This window comes from Phyllobates terribilis, unplaced genomic scaffold, assembly GCF_046119375.1.
Source record: "Phyllobates terribilis strain yellow unplaced genomic scaffold, ASM4611937v1 Scaffold_5__5_contigs__length_657084704, whole genome shotgun sequence".
Taxonomy (NCBI): Eukaryota; Metazoa; Chordata; class Amphibia; order Anura; family Dendrobatidae; genus Phyllobates; species Phyllobates terribilis.
The window spans coordinates 194,036,950-194,054,262 of NW_027362765.1; the positions used below are offsets into that span (position 1 = coordinate 194,036,950).

At 39.4% G+C, this 17,313-nt stretch overlaps 1 protein-coding gene across 1 annotated transcript in view; it reads right to left on the bottom strand.

Annotated features, from left to right (window-relative positions):
- Window positions 1-2,551: 2,551 nt before the first annotated feature.
- The window catches only part of MEOX1 (mesenchyme homeobox 1), a 62,098-nt gene continuing 47,336 nt past the window's right edge, over window positions 2,552-17,313 (bottom strand). The window contains exons 2-3 of the mRNA XM_073681145.1: window positions 5,477-5,649; window positions 2,552-3,235 (exon numbers count right to left, since the gene is read on the bottom strand). Coding sequence (XP_073537246.1) covers window positions 3,113-3,235; window positions 5,477-5,649 — 296 coding nt within the window. The 3' untranslated portion in view covers window positions 2,552-3,112. The remainder of the gene's footprint in view (window positions 3,236-5,476; window positions 5,650-17,313) is intronic.

Sequence of the window (17,313 nt, forward strand, 5' to 3'; positions counted from 1 at the left end):
CAGTTTTATTTTCTGAAATGATATCCTGTTTATTAGTCAATAGTTATGCTAATTCTTTATGTTAAACTCCTGTTTGTGATAATATCAGTATCAGTGCACAAACTCTAAGAATGTGAATTCTAAACTCTTTGACTTATGGACAAGTCAACTTGCCTTAAATTATACTTTTTTTTATTATCAAAATTTAGCAGATTGTTTGATAATTTGGTCACGTTTGCCCACCCCTAGCATCAAATGTAATCCCGTGCTTTGTTTGTGTTTTTCAATTTATCCTCATTCATTTAAGTCCGGGTTCAGACGAGTGTATGAAGTATTGGTGGATTTTCATCCGGAAAATTTGGATGACTTTCATTTACATTCCATCCGTGTGCTAAATATGTATCTTTTTTCACGATCATGTAGAATCTGTATTCGTACATCAAATGTTTGATCAAATACAGTTTCCTATGTGAATAATGGTAATGTATCTGTAAAAATTGAATGCTGGATGATACACGTGGGTTTGGGCTTTTTTTGCGCACCCATAGAATTGAATGAGCAAGACTCATCCCACATATGGAGGAAAATAGTCCATACTGCAATTTTTTTCACATGGACACCTAGTCCATGTTAGAAACTGACATCGAAACAGCCCTATTGAATAACACTGGTCAGTGTGCTGTCAGTGTACTATCTGATTTTATTACTGATATCACACTTCCATATAATCAACTTGTTTGCACAAGATCTAATAAAGATTTATAATTTACATTTCATTTTTCATATGTATCACTTTTTTTTTAACTAAATAATATTATTTTAAACAAGACTCAAACTGACTACTAGCCCTTTCAGTCAGATTTCCATTGGGCCACTCTGTCCCTTGTAAGTACTTTGTGCACAAGGAATGTGACACGCACGAGGTCCCGACCCTAGGTAGCATCTGCAGATTCACTGCAGAGCTCAATTCACTGAGCATCAGCCCCCAAGTGCCGATGCTGCCTCCATTTCTTGCCTACATTTTCAGTCCCCCTCTTTGTCTGCTATCAGTGTTGTATCACTAAGGCCACGGCCCCACTATCAGTATTTGGTCAGTATTTTTTCTCAGGAGTGGGAGCTAAAACCAGGAGTGGGTGATAAATGCAGAATTTTTGACTTTTTTTTATTATTCCTTTTCTCTGATTGTTCCTCACCTGGTTTTGGCTCCCACTCCTGAGAAAAAATACTGACCGAATACTGATAGTGGGGCCGTGGCCTAAGAAGCTGCACTGTCATACCAACAAAATACACACAGTTGCATCACAAATTGCGATTGTATTGCAATGACATAAATGACATGTACATGTGAAGCACATCGAAACCATGGGCTTCACCTGTACAAGCCACGCTTTACAAGCCTCCTGGACAGGCCACATTTAGCATCACATCTAAAATAGTGATAAAGCTGTGTATGCATGTAAATGCACCTTTATTGCATACTGTATCACATACGTATCTCTCTTCTCCTTCATAGGTGATAAATATAGGATTACTGTCAGTCTGACAGCTGAGACCCTCAGGGATCCCAAGATTGGAGGTCCCAGAGTTCCCTGTGCGTATGGAGCTATAGTGCATATGCTTGACTAGTAATCCATCCATTGCTATGGGGCTGATAGAAAAAACTGTTCCCTCAGACCCAGAGATGTTAAAGGGAATCTGGCGACAGGTTTTTTCTACGTTATCTGAGAATAGCATAATGCAGACAAAGAGACGCCGAATCCAAAGATGTATTCTCGCATCAAGCTTCAAGCAACCCTCTAAGGCCACGTTCACATGTTCAGCATTTTACATCAGTATTTATAAGCCAAAATCAGTAGTGGAACAGTCAGAGGAAAAGTATAATAGAAACACGTCACCACTTCTGTATTTATCACCCACTCCAGGTTTTCGCTTACAAATACTGATGTAAAATATTGAAAGTGTGAACGTGGCCTAACTGACAGAATCATCCTATGTCTAGCTGAAAATATTACCCCCTCTGCCAGTATATGTGAATCCAAATCTGCTCTTCTGCACAGGGCTACTCACAAAATCACCATCTGGAGACCTGCTCTTCATAGCTGTTTCTAGACTTCTCACATCATTGGCCCACGAGCCATATGTGTATCCTGAGCCATAGATTGGGGATCTCCACTATAACAACTTTCAAAAAAGAGCTGGATACTTTTTTCACAACAAATGGCATTGTGGGTTACAAATAATCTAGTGATAGAGAATGTATAACTGGTGGAAAAAAGTTGAACTTGATGGACCATATGTCTTCTTTCAAATTATAGAACTTTGTAGCTACTGTATGTCTCATTATTTAGGAACCTGTTGTTGGGCATCACGTATAACACTTACCGTGAAGTGTGTGAATTACAAGTAGGGGATAAAATACTGTGTACAGTTTTGATTACAAGAAACTGTTTTTGAAAGAGTCCAGCAATGAACAACCCACTGAAGGTCAGCAATGGATTTTTTTGATACAATATTTATATGAATAAATTTTTACTACTACTTGCAAACAGCACATTTTATTAATAAAAAAAACTTGTAATAAATGGAAAGCTTGGCACAGTATTTCTTGTAATTTAATACAATTAAAAAACTACGTAAAAAAAAAAAGACAAGAACATTCAATTTTTGTAAAACAAAAAAAAAAGGAATTATTTTGGTATTTTATTCAGTTGAATACTTATAAAATCTGAGATGAATACTTTGTACATGAAAAATACGATATGGGTTTTTATGCACCTTCATCCTCAGGATAAAGGAACCTTGTGGAAAACTAGTAAAAAAAATATTATTACAATACAAATTATAATATAGCTTTTCCGTATACAAAGATGTTCAAGATACCTTAACATCTTACAACTACAACTTGGGAAAATGATGAAAATGTGATAATCAAAGAACTGAATAGTCTGATGATGCATTATCTGAGGTCCAATATCCTACCCATTATGTCCTTGAATGAGAAACATATAATAAATGTGTCTGCAAAGGAAAAAAAATACTAGCTAGTAACCAGTATGATCAATGTTGGAAGACTTGGAGTATTTTCTTGTAAAAGTATGAGATAGTAAAGTTCATGGAGTACATTGGAACCATGCTATTCAGAGCTGGGAGATGCTGTAGAGTCTAAGTCATCTGCATCTTGATCATTTGGAGACACTGGTTGTCCACCTTTGACCCGTTTCCACTTCATTCTTCGGTTTTGGAACCAGACTTTAACCTGCAAAAGCAAAATAAATATTACAACACAGACACAATGTTAGGTAATTTAAGACCAGCTCCAACATGCAGGAGTTCTTGGGTTATCAGTAGTCAAAGACAATGGCATAGCATGGGTTGCCAACACTGGTGACAAGGCAAATATTTTGCGCCTGCTAACTCAGGACCAATAGCACTACCAGAATACCTTCTACCTGTAAGTATTGAACCCCTTATCTCTCAAGCACATGTATAGTAAGAAAATACTGACATAATAGTTTGCCCTTTGGCCTTCTATTTTTGTTGCTACTTTTTTGCAAATATTTAAAAAATATATGTGTACATTGTTAAAAAAAAGTTTATACTTTTGTTTTTTATTACGCTTGTTATGTGAGTATTTTATTACACTAATTTAAGCCTTGGCAATAAACATAAATCTAGCCACAACACTAGCCCTAACCCTAGCCCTAAAGCTAACCCTAAACCATACCCAAATCCTAGCCCTAAGCCTGACCCAAACCCTAGCCCTAACCCTAAATTTATATTTTTTGCTTTGTAGTATGCTATCATATACATACAGTCTGTATGTAAGTTAAATAAGTAGCCAATTACTGGAGCATAAGTAGGTATGCCCTACCACTGGCTGAGATAATTGATAGCACAAGGGTCTTTCAATGGACCATTAACTTTCTGCCCATACATTATATGAATAAAACATTTCACAAGGAATCTCTGTGATGCTCATAAAGGGATATCACCCTCCATGAGCTACCTTTTCTATGAGCACATCGTAAAAGAGGTTAAACATGTAGACTACCAACCTATAGCATGGAAGTGCAGCTATGACTGTTAGCCACCCTCCCACTACTGAAAGTGTGCCATAAGTTAGGTGCTGTGAGTGCACTTTCTCCCACCAGCACTATAGTATTACAGTATTGTGCTGCAACAGGTTAAATAGGATCTCCAATCCTAGTAAATAAACTTCATGAAGATGCTTAAGCCAGAAATCCTGATCAAAGCTACTCTATCCATAGTAATGGATAAGGATATGAGCAAGAAACCAATCAGAGGGCAATGAGATTTTAATGTACTCAGTGCTGGAATCCTTTGGTCTAAAGGGAATCTGTCACTTTGTTTGACCTATCTAAGCTATTAATATAGGCATCCAGGTTATAGACTGCTGAAAAAAGTCCTCCCTGTATGCCTCATATCAGATGTCTTGTTGAGAAATTATCTTTTATCACTTTATATAAATTACCTCTTCCTGTCTACGGGGAGGATGCTGTCTAAAAAGATATCTTGGCCTCCAGACCTTATTTTACATGAAGGGGGAGTTACCAGTGTGAGACAAGTAACTAACACAGAACAGGAGAAATGAAATTGGTCTTCTTGCAAACACATTTTTTGCAGCTCTCTGAGCTCTGCTGTATTGCAGCCCTGTCTGCCTGTGAGATGGAGGCTGAGAGGAACCTGCAGATGTGTTAGGTATAGTCATACACAGCTCTGCAGTGAGATCAGGAGAGCAGAGAGCGGCCATTACATGTCTAACACTGGTCAAATCAGCAGTTTATAACCTGTATGTCCATATTAATAGTTTTGATAAGTCAAATGTGGTGACAGATTCCCTTTAAAGAGGACCTGTCACCTGGTCAATATAAAACAGTTTTGCTCTTATTTTATTCCCATTAATCCCCTGATTATTTAGATTTTTCTTTTTTGCTTTTTTTTTTTTTAATTCTGACACACGGTAACAGAGATATGGGCCTTTTATTTAGTGCTAATTTTTATTGTTTTATAAGGGGGTGTGGTTCATAGGATTCTCTAGATGTGTGACATTCTGCTGCTCTGCATTATCACCCTGTGAGCACTACCCCCTTGATAAAGTCCATTAAAAGTAGGACCAAATAAAAAAAGCTCATATCTCTGGAACCAAATGGCGGAATAATAAAAAAAACAAATATAATACTCGTGAGCAGCAATAAAATAAGAGCATAAACTTGCCTCTTTTGACCTGATGACAGTCCTTTTTAAAGGGTACCTATTGTTTTATGTTCAGTATATAGTATATTCCACAAGAAAAAGCCTCAGCTAGAGGTCTGATCTATATATAGCTGTATACAGTTCCCATTGACCTATAGTAAGTTTATTTTTTATCAATCAGAATGTATGTAAAGATGATTTTAGTGTTTTAAGAGACAGTTTAAACCATTGCTATGGACAACAGGGTTTTCCACCATCTAAAAATACATCAGATAAGACTTACCTGTCTTTCAGTGAGGTCAAGATTCACAGCTATCTCGTATCTTCGAAGCCGGGTCAAGTAATTATGATGGGCAAATTCAGCTTCTAGCTCCCTCAGTTGTTCTTTAGTGAAGGCCGTTCTCTCTTTTCTGGCTTTGCTGTTTGTCTCTGGTTTGGTGACAGTATCTCCATTTTCTGTGTAGGAGTAAACACAAAGACATGTAAGAAACTGATATACAGTAGACTGATTAGTCTACAGTAATAAACCATTGAATTAATACACCAATCTAAGGTCAATGAGTCAAAGATTTAAAGAGAAACTGTCTTGTCCCCAAAAGTGACTAACCTTCAGATATAGGGTTAATCTGCAGGTTAATAGTGTTCCAATGCTGCCCTATCACCTTACTGAAAGCCCGGAGTGGCTCAAGTCACAGCTCACAATGTTGTGAGTGTCAGCTGTAAGCATGCCCTGGCACTTTGATTGACAGCTCTCTTCTTACAGATGCACTGCAGAGCAAGCTGTCACTCAAAGTATCGGTTATGCTTAAAGTCGCCACTCACTGTGTACAGAGGAATGACTATAACCGTTCTGGGTGCACCTCTATGATTGACAGCCAGCAGCTTTCAGGAGGGACAAAGTTCATTTTCTCCTGCTACACTTTTGGTAAGGTGGCCAGACAACTTTGCAATGCTATAAACCTGTAAATGAACCTATCAATCTAAAAAAATCTATTTACAAGTTAATAGCATTTCAGAATATGACAGGTTCTTTTTAAATCTAGAGTTAGATCATCTTTTAAAGGGGGTCTGTCATTCCAAACTGACTGTATAACCTAGAGACATAAGCATGTAGGAGACAGAGCCCCTATAAAGATAGCATATTTAGTGTTCTCAGTGCTGCCTCTGTTCTGCAGAAATAAAATGTAATCAGATATGCTAATTAGATCTGTGGGTGCACCCTTGGTGTGGTCAAGAGGCTCAGTGCACCATTCCGCCCACTGCTTTTGTATACTCCGCCTCCCTCAGTAGAGATTGACAGCACTGGCTTGTCTGAATAGCACTGTGTGCAGAGAAAGCTCAGAAAAGCCTGTGCTATCAATCAACAGTGAGGGTAGTCAACGCATGAAAAACCAATAAGTGACCGCACACCATACCCACCACACTTGGACTCACCTCTTTACAGATTTATTACAGATGAGCACCTGTGACAGATAACCTTGATAAAGGCCATAACGGACGAAACGTTGGACATAATCTGTCTCGCATTATTTTGGGCTCAATAAATCTACCTATATCAATTATCTTCTATTTGTGCCAAAGATTTTTCTATACTAGTGATTAATTTTTCGGTGGCACTTTAACTTTGCAGTAGCATGGATCCCTTTACATATATCTTATATCCCTATACAAGGTCATCCTATCAAGGTAAGAGGAACCGGTCAGAAGATGATAATCAAAGCTACTATAGCACATCCACAAAAATGTAATACTTTTATGGCGAGGCATTGTTCATTTACCAATCCAAACATTTGGATATACTTTATTGGACAGTCTCTGTATATTATTGGTTACTATTCTTGTCTAAAAACTCAATAATCTGTATCACAGAAGTTCTAATTTCTGGAGATATTCACTGCTCAAATGAAATGGTTATAGCATAGATTTCTATAAGTTGCCTTTCTTAAATGAGGGATGTTCACCTCATAACTAATTTTCACCAATTGTCAAACTGCTTCAAAGCAACTATTAGGTGAATCTGGCCACAAAAACAAGTTAAGCCCTTCCCCTGATCACCATGGACAGTATGAACCAAAGCAGATGTCCTGTCTCCTTAAGTATTAGAATCAGAGATGAGCGGATTGATCTACAAAAGATCAAATTCAAGTCAAATTTCATGAAATTCGCAACACTTTGAGATTGAATTTGGATCTCTCCACTCATCTACAGTGGGGGAAATAAGTATTTGATCCCTTGCTGTTTTTGTAAGTTTGCCCACTGACAAAGACATTAACAGTCTTTAATTTTAAGGGTAGGTTATTTTTAAAATTGATAGAATATCCAAAAAAAAATCAAGAAAATCACATTGTATAAATTAGATACAATTTTTTCATTTTGCAGTGAGAAATAAGAATTTGATCCCTCTGTAAAACAACACTTAATACTTGGTGGCAAAACCCTTGTTGGCAAGCACAGCAGTCAGACATATTTTGTAGTTGATGATGAGGGTTACAGACATGCAGAAAGCTTTGGCTTGGACGCAGTCTTGGTCTATAGAGAAGAGGCTAGAGCTGGACAGCATGCCCAACGACAGAAAGAGAAGGACCGGTCAGAAAACTGAGTATTGGTTAAAAAAAACCCTGATACCTCTCTGGCCATTTTGCTGTTTGCCATCTGGTCCTCTTATTTCCACCGTCACATGCCACAATTCCAAGACTTCCATCATTCCAGGCCCACGACGTTGCGACCCTATGACGCGCAGTAACCTCCAAGACCTGGACATGGCTGTAAGTCCTGACCTACAGTGAAGAGGCTAGAGATATGGTGTGATACAATTTTTTCATTTTGCAGTGAGAAATAAGAATTTGATCCCTCTGTAAAACAACACTTAATACTTGGTGGCAAAACCCTTGTTGGCAAGCACAGCAGTCAGACATATTTTGTAGTTGATGATGAGAGTTACACACATGTCAGGAGGAATTTTGGTCCACTCCTCTTTGCAGATCATCTCTAAATCATTAAGATTTTGAGGCTGTCGCTTGGCAACTCGGAGCTTCAACTCCCTCCATAAGTTTTCTATAACATCTGCGTGACAGCGTGGCAAATCAGGGATGTTCGTGAGCGGAGCCGATTTTTTGGCGTGAACAAGCCGGAACCCCGAACACAAACACAAATTTGAAATGCCGAACAAATTCGCTCAACGCTAGTAAGGAGGTTGTAGGCCAAAATCTCTCGATATATGACCCCATCCATCTTCTCTTCAGTACGGTGCAGTCGTCATGTCCCCTTTGCACCCCCAAAGTATAATGTTTCCTCCACCATGCTTCACAGTTGGGGCGATGTTCTTAGGGTTGTACTCATCCTTCTTCTTCCTCCAAACACGGTGAGTTGAGTTAATGCCAAAGACCTCAATTTTTGTCTCTTCTGACCACAGCACCTTCTCCCAATAACTCACAGAATCATCCATGTGTTGATTGGCAAACTTCAGACGGGCCTGCACATGTGCCTTCTTGAGCAAAGGGACCTTGTGAGCACTGCAGGATTTTAAACCTTTAAGGCGTAATGTGTTACCAATGGTTTTCTTGGTGACTGTGGTCCCAGCTGCCTTGAGATCATTAATAAGTTCCCCCCGTGTAGTTTTAGGCTGATTTCTCACCTTCCTCATGATCAAGGATACCCCACGAGGTGATATTTTGCATAGTGCCCAGATCGATGTCGATTGACAGTCATTTTGTATTTCTTCCATTTACTTACTATTGCACCAACAGCTGTCTTCTTCTCACCCAGCATCTTACTTATGGTTTTGTAGCCCATTCCACCTTTGTGCAGGTCTATGATTTTGTCCCTGACATCTTTAGAAAGCTCTTGGCTTTTGCCCATGTTATAGAGGTTAGAGTCTGACTGATTAATTGAGTCTGTGGACAGGAGTCTTTTATACAGGTGACTATGTAAGACAGCTGTCTTTAATGCAGGTAACGAGTTGATTAGGAGCATCTAACTGGTCTGTAGGAGCCCGAACTCATAATGGTTTGTAGGGGATCAAATAATTATATCTCACTGCAAAATGCAAAAAAATGTATCTAATTTATTCAATGTGATTTTCTTGATTTTTTTTGGATATTCTATCTCTCAATGTTAAAATTAACCTACCCTTAAAATGATAGACTGCTCATGACTTTGTCAGTGGGCAAACTTACAAAAACAGCAAGGGATCAAATACATTTTCCAATATTGAGAATTGCGCAAATTCTAATTTCAAAAGATCCGTTCATCACAAATCAGAACCAACCAAAACTCTAAAAACTCTTCTCCTGCACAAGCAATAGGTGGAGGGGACAAGTAAGCACTTTTCCCACCCTGATCATTTTTTTCTGTGGGTGCCCCTGTCTATATTATGCACCTTGCTGAGTATAACTGTAAGTTTATTAATGTAGGTTTACTTAAAAAAATACATGCAATGAAGCCATAAAGAGAATAAGAATGTTATAGAGACGTCTTCTTCATTACTCTGATGCATGAAACGTAGAGCAGCCCCACAGAAAAATATGACATTGAAAGTTAGCAGATTTTTGCAAATGTACTCAGACAGCCTCCCAGACGTTTGCCGTATGATATCATTACTACATTACTATCCTTGGAACTCCTTGACATACTGCAGCCATCCTAATGGAATATTTTCTCTCATCTGAAATTTTTTTTTCTAAGCCATTGTTTTAAGTGCGAGACTCTTTCCACTGTGTTTTCCTCATGCTCCACATGAAAAGACTCACACATTGGATCACAAATGAGGCCGCATCTGGATTCTGCACAGTAAAGCCCAGCAGAGATCACACCTCAAGCTGCTTCTTGCTGCTCGTAAACCCTGTGATAGTCATGCACCAGTGATGAAATTGCACCTTCTGTCGAGGTGGAAAGAAAAATATTACTTTGAAGTGTGCAAAAATGAAGATCAACAAAATGTTGTAGTCAGGCCAAAGTACAGTTCAAACTAATGGACGGTAAGACTAGAAATATACGTGAAAGCCACTTTCATAGTATACTAACATTCAGTTTTTCTTATAAAATTTCAGAAATTAAAAGGTATTTTTTTTTCAAAAATATTACTAAGGCTATGTGCCCACGTTGCATTTATGAAGCAGAAAATTTCTGCTTCATTTCTGCAAGTCCTCTCCCGGAAAAACGCATGCGGAATTCCGCACGCGTTTATCGCGCATTTTTCGCGCGTTTATCACGCGTTTTCCACATGCGGAATTGCCTTGCATTTTTTATGCATTGGACAAAGGCAATTCTGCTTGCGGAAACGCAAAATTAAATGACATGCTGCGGATTTTTGAACGCAGCATAAACGCTGTGGAAAAATCCGCAGCATGGGCATTGCCATTGCGGAATGCCATTGGGGACCATGGGGTGCGGATATACATGCGTTTTTCAAGCGTTTACGCTGCGGAAATTCCGCAGCATATACGCTTGAAAAATGCTACGTGGGCACACAGCCTCAAGCTCACTATTTCATTAAACATTACTCACATTTTCCAAGTCCAGAAAATAATATTTTAGGGTTCTACCACTCAGGTTCTTAGGAATGCACTAATACACTGCATTATTCCAAGGATAGGACATAGGAAGTTGAACCAAGAAATAAAATCTAACTTTTTGGTGGTCTTTGAATTATCAGGACCTAACATACAATCCCAAGTTACAAATATTGGATGTTCAAAAAAGAAAACTAATGTACTCACCTCACCACTGACTCTCTAGCCGCCATCCTATTTTTTCCGCCTTTGCGTGCAGCATCTCCGGCCTCTCACCATAGACCAGGAATCCCAACGGTGTCCATACAGGAGCTCACTGTGCATCATAAGGTCACGTCATCATCGTAACTCTATGACATGCAGAAAGCTTTGGCTTGGACGCAGTCTTGGTCTATAGAGAAGAGGCTAGAGCTGGACAGCATGCCCAACGACAGAAAGAGAAGGACCGGTCAGAAAACTGAGTTTTGGTTAAAAAAAACCCTGATACCTCTCTGGCCATTTTGCTGTTTGCCATCTGGTCCTCTTATTTCCACCGTCACATGCCACAATTCCAAGACTTCCATCATTCCAGGCCCACGACGTTGCGACCCTATGACGCACAGTAACCTCCAAGACCTGGACATGGCTCTAAGTCCTGACCTACAGTGAAGAGGCTAGAGATATGGTGTGCCCAATAAAGAAGAGAAGAGGACCAGATGGTGTTGTACGAGCAGAGTGCTGGCTGGAGTTGTCAGCGTTGAGATATTAGTTTTTTTTCCCCGCACTGTTCCAACTTACATACATATCCAGGTTACAACCAAAGCTACAGAACGTATCTAGTTCGGTAATTGGGGACCCTTTGGGATCTAATCTTTTGGTCCTATTAACTTTATGTTTTCCTTTACAACTCACGTCCTCAATCATTGCATTAAAACCCCTTTCAATGCATTTTATAATAATTTTTTTTTCCAATTTTTACATCTATCTATCTATCTATCTATCTATCTATCTATCTATCTAGTATCTATCGTAATTTTTATATCTAGTGTCTCTTGTATCGATCTATCTAGAACCTATCTATCCATCTTGTCACATTATCTATCAACCTATCTCTCTATCTAGTATATAGATATTATGTATCGTATCTATCTAGTATCTATCTAGATAAAAAAAATATATATATTTTTGCTATTCATAATTTTCTAGTTTTTCTTTTTTTATAGATCTGTGATTGTCTTGTGAAATGCATGACTAATCTCATAATTTGAAGCAACTTTGAAATTACAGCTGGAGATATTGACTGTACTGGATACAATTGCGCTGGACATATTTGGTCAAATTGTGCTTTATGTTCCTATATATTAGCTTTATTATATTTTGTAATTTTAGGGCTCTACAGAGCCAAAACACATGTGGGGTTTGTTTTTACCGCTTAGGATGTTTCTTCATAAAATTATGCTGAGAGAGCAGTGCGCCTGCGTGGAGATGCGCACTCGTATGCACTGACTTTACCAATATGGCGCCGGCTGCTTCAGTGCGACCATGCACATGTGTGGTGTTTCTTGCTGAGAGGGATTATGTCACAGACATGCGCAGTAAAGTTTGTTAGACGCCGGCGGTGTTGATATTTGAACTTCTGATGGAGTGAGTCTGGATTGTGATTAATTCTACACGTGTCCTATTTTGCGTAATTATGTTTGCATCGCACTTTAATAACTGTTGAATATGGTACGCAGTTTGGACCATGACACTGTGATAAGGGATTAATATTTATTCAAATATGAAATTATATGTAATACACAAATCATTTTATATCTTTGTATTTTGAGATATTATTTATGATTATTCACTTACCTGATGTACCTATTCATGACGCGTGAATGTGCTCGGATAAGGTGTTATCCGAGCAGGCTCAGGTCCTAACCAATTATTTTTGACGTGCTCGTCAGATATGTTTGAGTCGCCATGGCTGCATGTCTCGCAGCTGTTCGACAGCCGCAACACATGCAGGGATTGCCTGTTTGTTAGGCAATCCCTGCATGTGTTGCAGCTGACTAACATCTGCGAGACATGCAGCCGCGGTGACTCGAATATAGCATTCGAGGACGCCGAAAATACTCAGTTAGGACCCGAGCTTGCTCGGATAAACCCTTATCCAAGAACATTCACGCGTCACTAGTACCAGGCTATATATATCTGATGATATGCACTTCTACTTTGCTCGAGAACGTTTCACACATGAACTGAAACGTTGCCATGTTGGGAGAATAAACACCCTAATTTTTTTGGGAAATTGGAGTGCTGCTATTCCTTTTTTATACACTGCTCAAAAAAATAAAGGGAACACTCAAATAATACATCCTAGATCTGAATGAATGAAATATTCTCATTGAATACTTTGTTCTGTACAGAGCAGAATGTGCTGACAACAAAATCACACAAAAATGATCAATGGGAATCAAATTTATTAACCAATAGAGGCCTGGATTTGGAATCACCCCCAAAATTAAAGTGGAAAAACACACTACAGGCTGATCCAACTTTGATGTAATGTCCTTAAAACAAGTCAAAATGAGGCTTAGTATTGTGTGTGGCCTCCACGTGCCTGTATGACCTCCCTACAATGCCTGGGCATGCTCCTGATGAGGTTGCGGATGGTCTCCTGTGGGATCTCCTCCCCGACCTGGACTAAAGCATCCGGCCTACTCCTGGCCAGTCTGTGGTGCAACGTGACGTTGGTGGATGGAGCGAGAAATGATGTCCCAGATGTGCTCAATCAGATTCAGGTTTGGGGAACGGGCGGGTCAGTCCTAGCTTCAATGCCTTCATCTTGCAGGAACTGCTGACACGCTCCAGCCACATGAGGTCTGGCATTGTCCTGCATTAGGAGGAACCCAGGGCCAACCGCACCAGCATATAGTCTCACAAGGGGTCTGAGGATCTCATCTCGGTACCTAATGGCAGTAAGGCTACCTCTGGCGACCACATGGAGGGCTGTGCGGCCCTAAAAAAGAAATGCCACCCCACACCATTACTGACCCATTGCCAAACCAGTTATGCTGAAGGATGTTGTAGGCAGCAGATTGCTCTCCACGGCATCTCCAGACTCTGTCACGTCTGTCACATGTGCTCAGTGTGAACCTGCTTTCATCTGTGAAGAGCACAGGGCGCCAGTGGCGACTTTGCCAATCCTGGTGTTCTGTGGCAAATGCCAAGCGTCCTGCACGGTGTTGGGCTGTGAGCACAACCCCCTCATGGAGTCGGTTTCTAACCGTTTGTGCAGACACATGCACATTTGTGGCCTGCTGGAGGTCATTTTCAGGGCTCTGGCAGTGCTCCTCCTGTTCCTCCTTGCACAAAGGCGGAGGTAGCGGTCCTGCTGCTGGGTTGTTGCCTTCCTACAGTCCCCTCCACGTCTCCTGGTGTACTGGCCTGTCTCCTGGTAGCGCCTCCAGCCTCTGGACACTACGCTGACAGACACAGCAAACCTTCTTGCCACAGCTCGCATTGATTTGCCATCCTGGATGAGCTGCACTACCTGAGCAACTTCTGTGGGTTGTAGAGTCCGTCTCATGCTACCACGAGTGTGAAAGCACAACCAACATTCAAAAGTGACCAAAACATCAGCCAGAAAGCATTGGTACTGAGATGTGGTCTGAGGTCCCCACCTGCAGAACCACTCCTTTATTGAGGGTGTCTTGATAATTGCCAATAATTTCCATCTATTGTCTGTTCCATTTGCACAACAGCATGTGAAATTGATTGTCAATCAGTGTTGCTTCCTAAGTGGACAGTTTGATTTCACAGAAGTTTGATTTACTTGGAGTTATATTCTGATGTTTAAGTGTTCCCTTTATTTTTTTGAGCAGTGTACATATTTACAGGATTTGGCTTTGCCTGGGAAGCTTTGCACCCACACATTGGTTAGCTGGTGCTGCATCTCATTTTGTCTTTCTAGTATCTATCATATTTATTGTGAGCCCTCGCGGGCAGGGTCCTCTCTCCTCCTGTACCAGTCGGTGACTCTTTTTTGTTCAAGATTATTGTACTTGTTTTTGCTATGTATACCCCTTTTCACATGTAAAGCACCATGGAATAAATGGCGCTATAATAATAAATAATAAATAAATAAAATAAATGTATGTATCTAGTATCTCTCGTATCTATCCATCTATCACATTATCTATCTATCTCTCTATGTAGTATCTATCATATTTATTTATATATATTTATATCTATCTAGTATCTATTATAGTTATATATCTAGTATCTATCTATCCATATATATCTATTTGTCTGTCTGTTTCTGCTACCTACCTAATACTTATCTATCTCTCTATCTAGTTTCTATCATCTCTAGTATTTTTCTATCTAATTATGGTATCTATCTATCAATCATCTATTGATCTATCATATCTATCTACCTATACATCCATAATCTATCTATATATCCATCATCTATTAACTTTAAGGCATTGTATATAAGTCAATGCTTCTAGGGAGAATATCTCTGTGGGACCTCAGCGCAAGCTATGATTATTTTTTTAATCATCTTGAATCTTATGGTAAACTCTCAGTATGCCTCATGATGATATAGGAGGTCGGGAGGGCAGACTAGGTCCACAGACTTGTATTATGGCACGGAGATAGTATGGAGTTGTACTGCTCGTGTGTCTGAACCATAAAGCTGATATAACTGTAAAATGCATCACCTTGTGAGAAATGTATTTGGAATCTATTACACAAAATGGATTTTAATCTTTTCTTTTTTAGCACTCAGCTCAGTTTATATAAAACAGTATGTGGTATATTTGATACTTTAGCACTGGCACACACTGCATAAAATGTGAGCAGATTGTGCCCCTCTTTTGGCACCTGTATCAAGTTAGTACCTTGGCTTGCAATGATTAGGACTCTTAAGCACAGCATCTTAATGTAGAACACATGTTCGTGCGATTCAAGATGTTGAGTATATCATTAGCAGCAGAGGAGATGCCAACAATCTGATATGTCATGCTAGACCCTTCACAAGGATAAGCCAGGTGGTTCTCTCTGAAGGTGTCAAATTCTAGTAGGTAGCCGGCTTCTCTCCACAGTGACCCTCAGCAGATCACAGGCAGTGTAGCAGACAGGAAAAGATTTTAGAAAAACCTACGAATGTGACCATATGAAGCAGACCATGAAAAGTAATAATTCAAGTCAAGTTATAGAAGAAAGATTGAACACTACTAATACTTTACATGTAAACAATGTAGCAGTAAAGTTTAGAAAAACACATCTTAGCTAAATTTTCATTATTAATTGAAAGCATCTTTCATTTCAAGTCTTGATTTGGGCCACGTTCACATGTTGAGTATTTGGTTAGTTTTTTACCTCAGTATTTATAAACCAAAACCAGAAGTGGAACAATCAGAGGAAAAGTATAATAGAAACACGTCACCACTTCTGTATTTTTTACCCCCTTCTGATTTTGGCTTACAAATACTGAGGTAAAAAACTCACCAAAAACTCAATGTGTGAATTTGGCCTTAGTGTGCCTATTCTTTTCATTGGGAGCAGGATATCAATGGTGCGAGTACTGAATATGGAGGCACTATATCTACTGCTGATTCCTCTTATGCCACTGTATTAGGGGACAGGAGATCATCACCACAATTTCTCCTTGTGAAATCAGTAAGGTTTGACGCTATGGACTTCTACAGGTGCTATATTATGACTCCGTACAACTCATGTATAAGGCCTTGGAGAAAGACTTTATAGCTACAAAGAAAGTTTTCCAATGCGTATTTTCTGCAGATTCCATGAAAGAAATCCAAGACACAAATTCTATTAAATCAATATGGTTAATCAGAATGATGCTTCCTGCTGTAATTTTTGGGTGGAATCCATCCGGAAACCTCTAAGTGACAAGTAAGTTATAAAAGTAATATTCAACAAGTGGGGCTGTGTGAGTAGTAATGTTGTTTTCCTATGAAGTCAATGGGGCATGATTTTTAGGCATTTTTCTTATGGATTTTGATGGGGAAAACAAGCATTTACTGCAATAAAATCCACACCAAAAAACACTTTTTTAGCATACCCTTAAGATTCTGTAATATAGAACAAGGGACCACACAGTATAGTGTACAAATGTTGAGACAACTGCTATTTTCAACTCAATGGTTAGCACTGCAGCCTTGCAGCACTGGGGTCCTGGGTTCAAATCCCACCAAGGACAACATCTGCAAGGAGTTTGCATTTTCTCCCCGTCTTTGCGTGGGTTTCCGCTGGGTTCTCTGGTTTCCTCTCACACTCCAAAGACATACTGATTGGGAATTTTTATTGTGAGCCTCAATAGGGATGTTGATGATGTGTGTAAAGTGCAGTGGAATTAATAGCGCTATATAAGTGAAATAAATATTATATTATACTAGTAATATAAGCCTACTTTACCAAGGAAAGTAGGCCATGTTCATATCAGACTAGGGATACTTCTTAAAAATTCCTATTTTTCACATGTGGATGGTAGGGACCATTGTGGGAACTTCCGAGCCTTTCAGACTCATGAACCGTTTATATTAACATCAGGACATGTTGTTGAAAATTGTCTATTTTAGAATATCTAGAAGGAGAATTAAAGGGTGCAATGTTC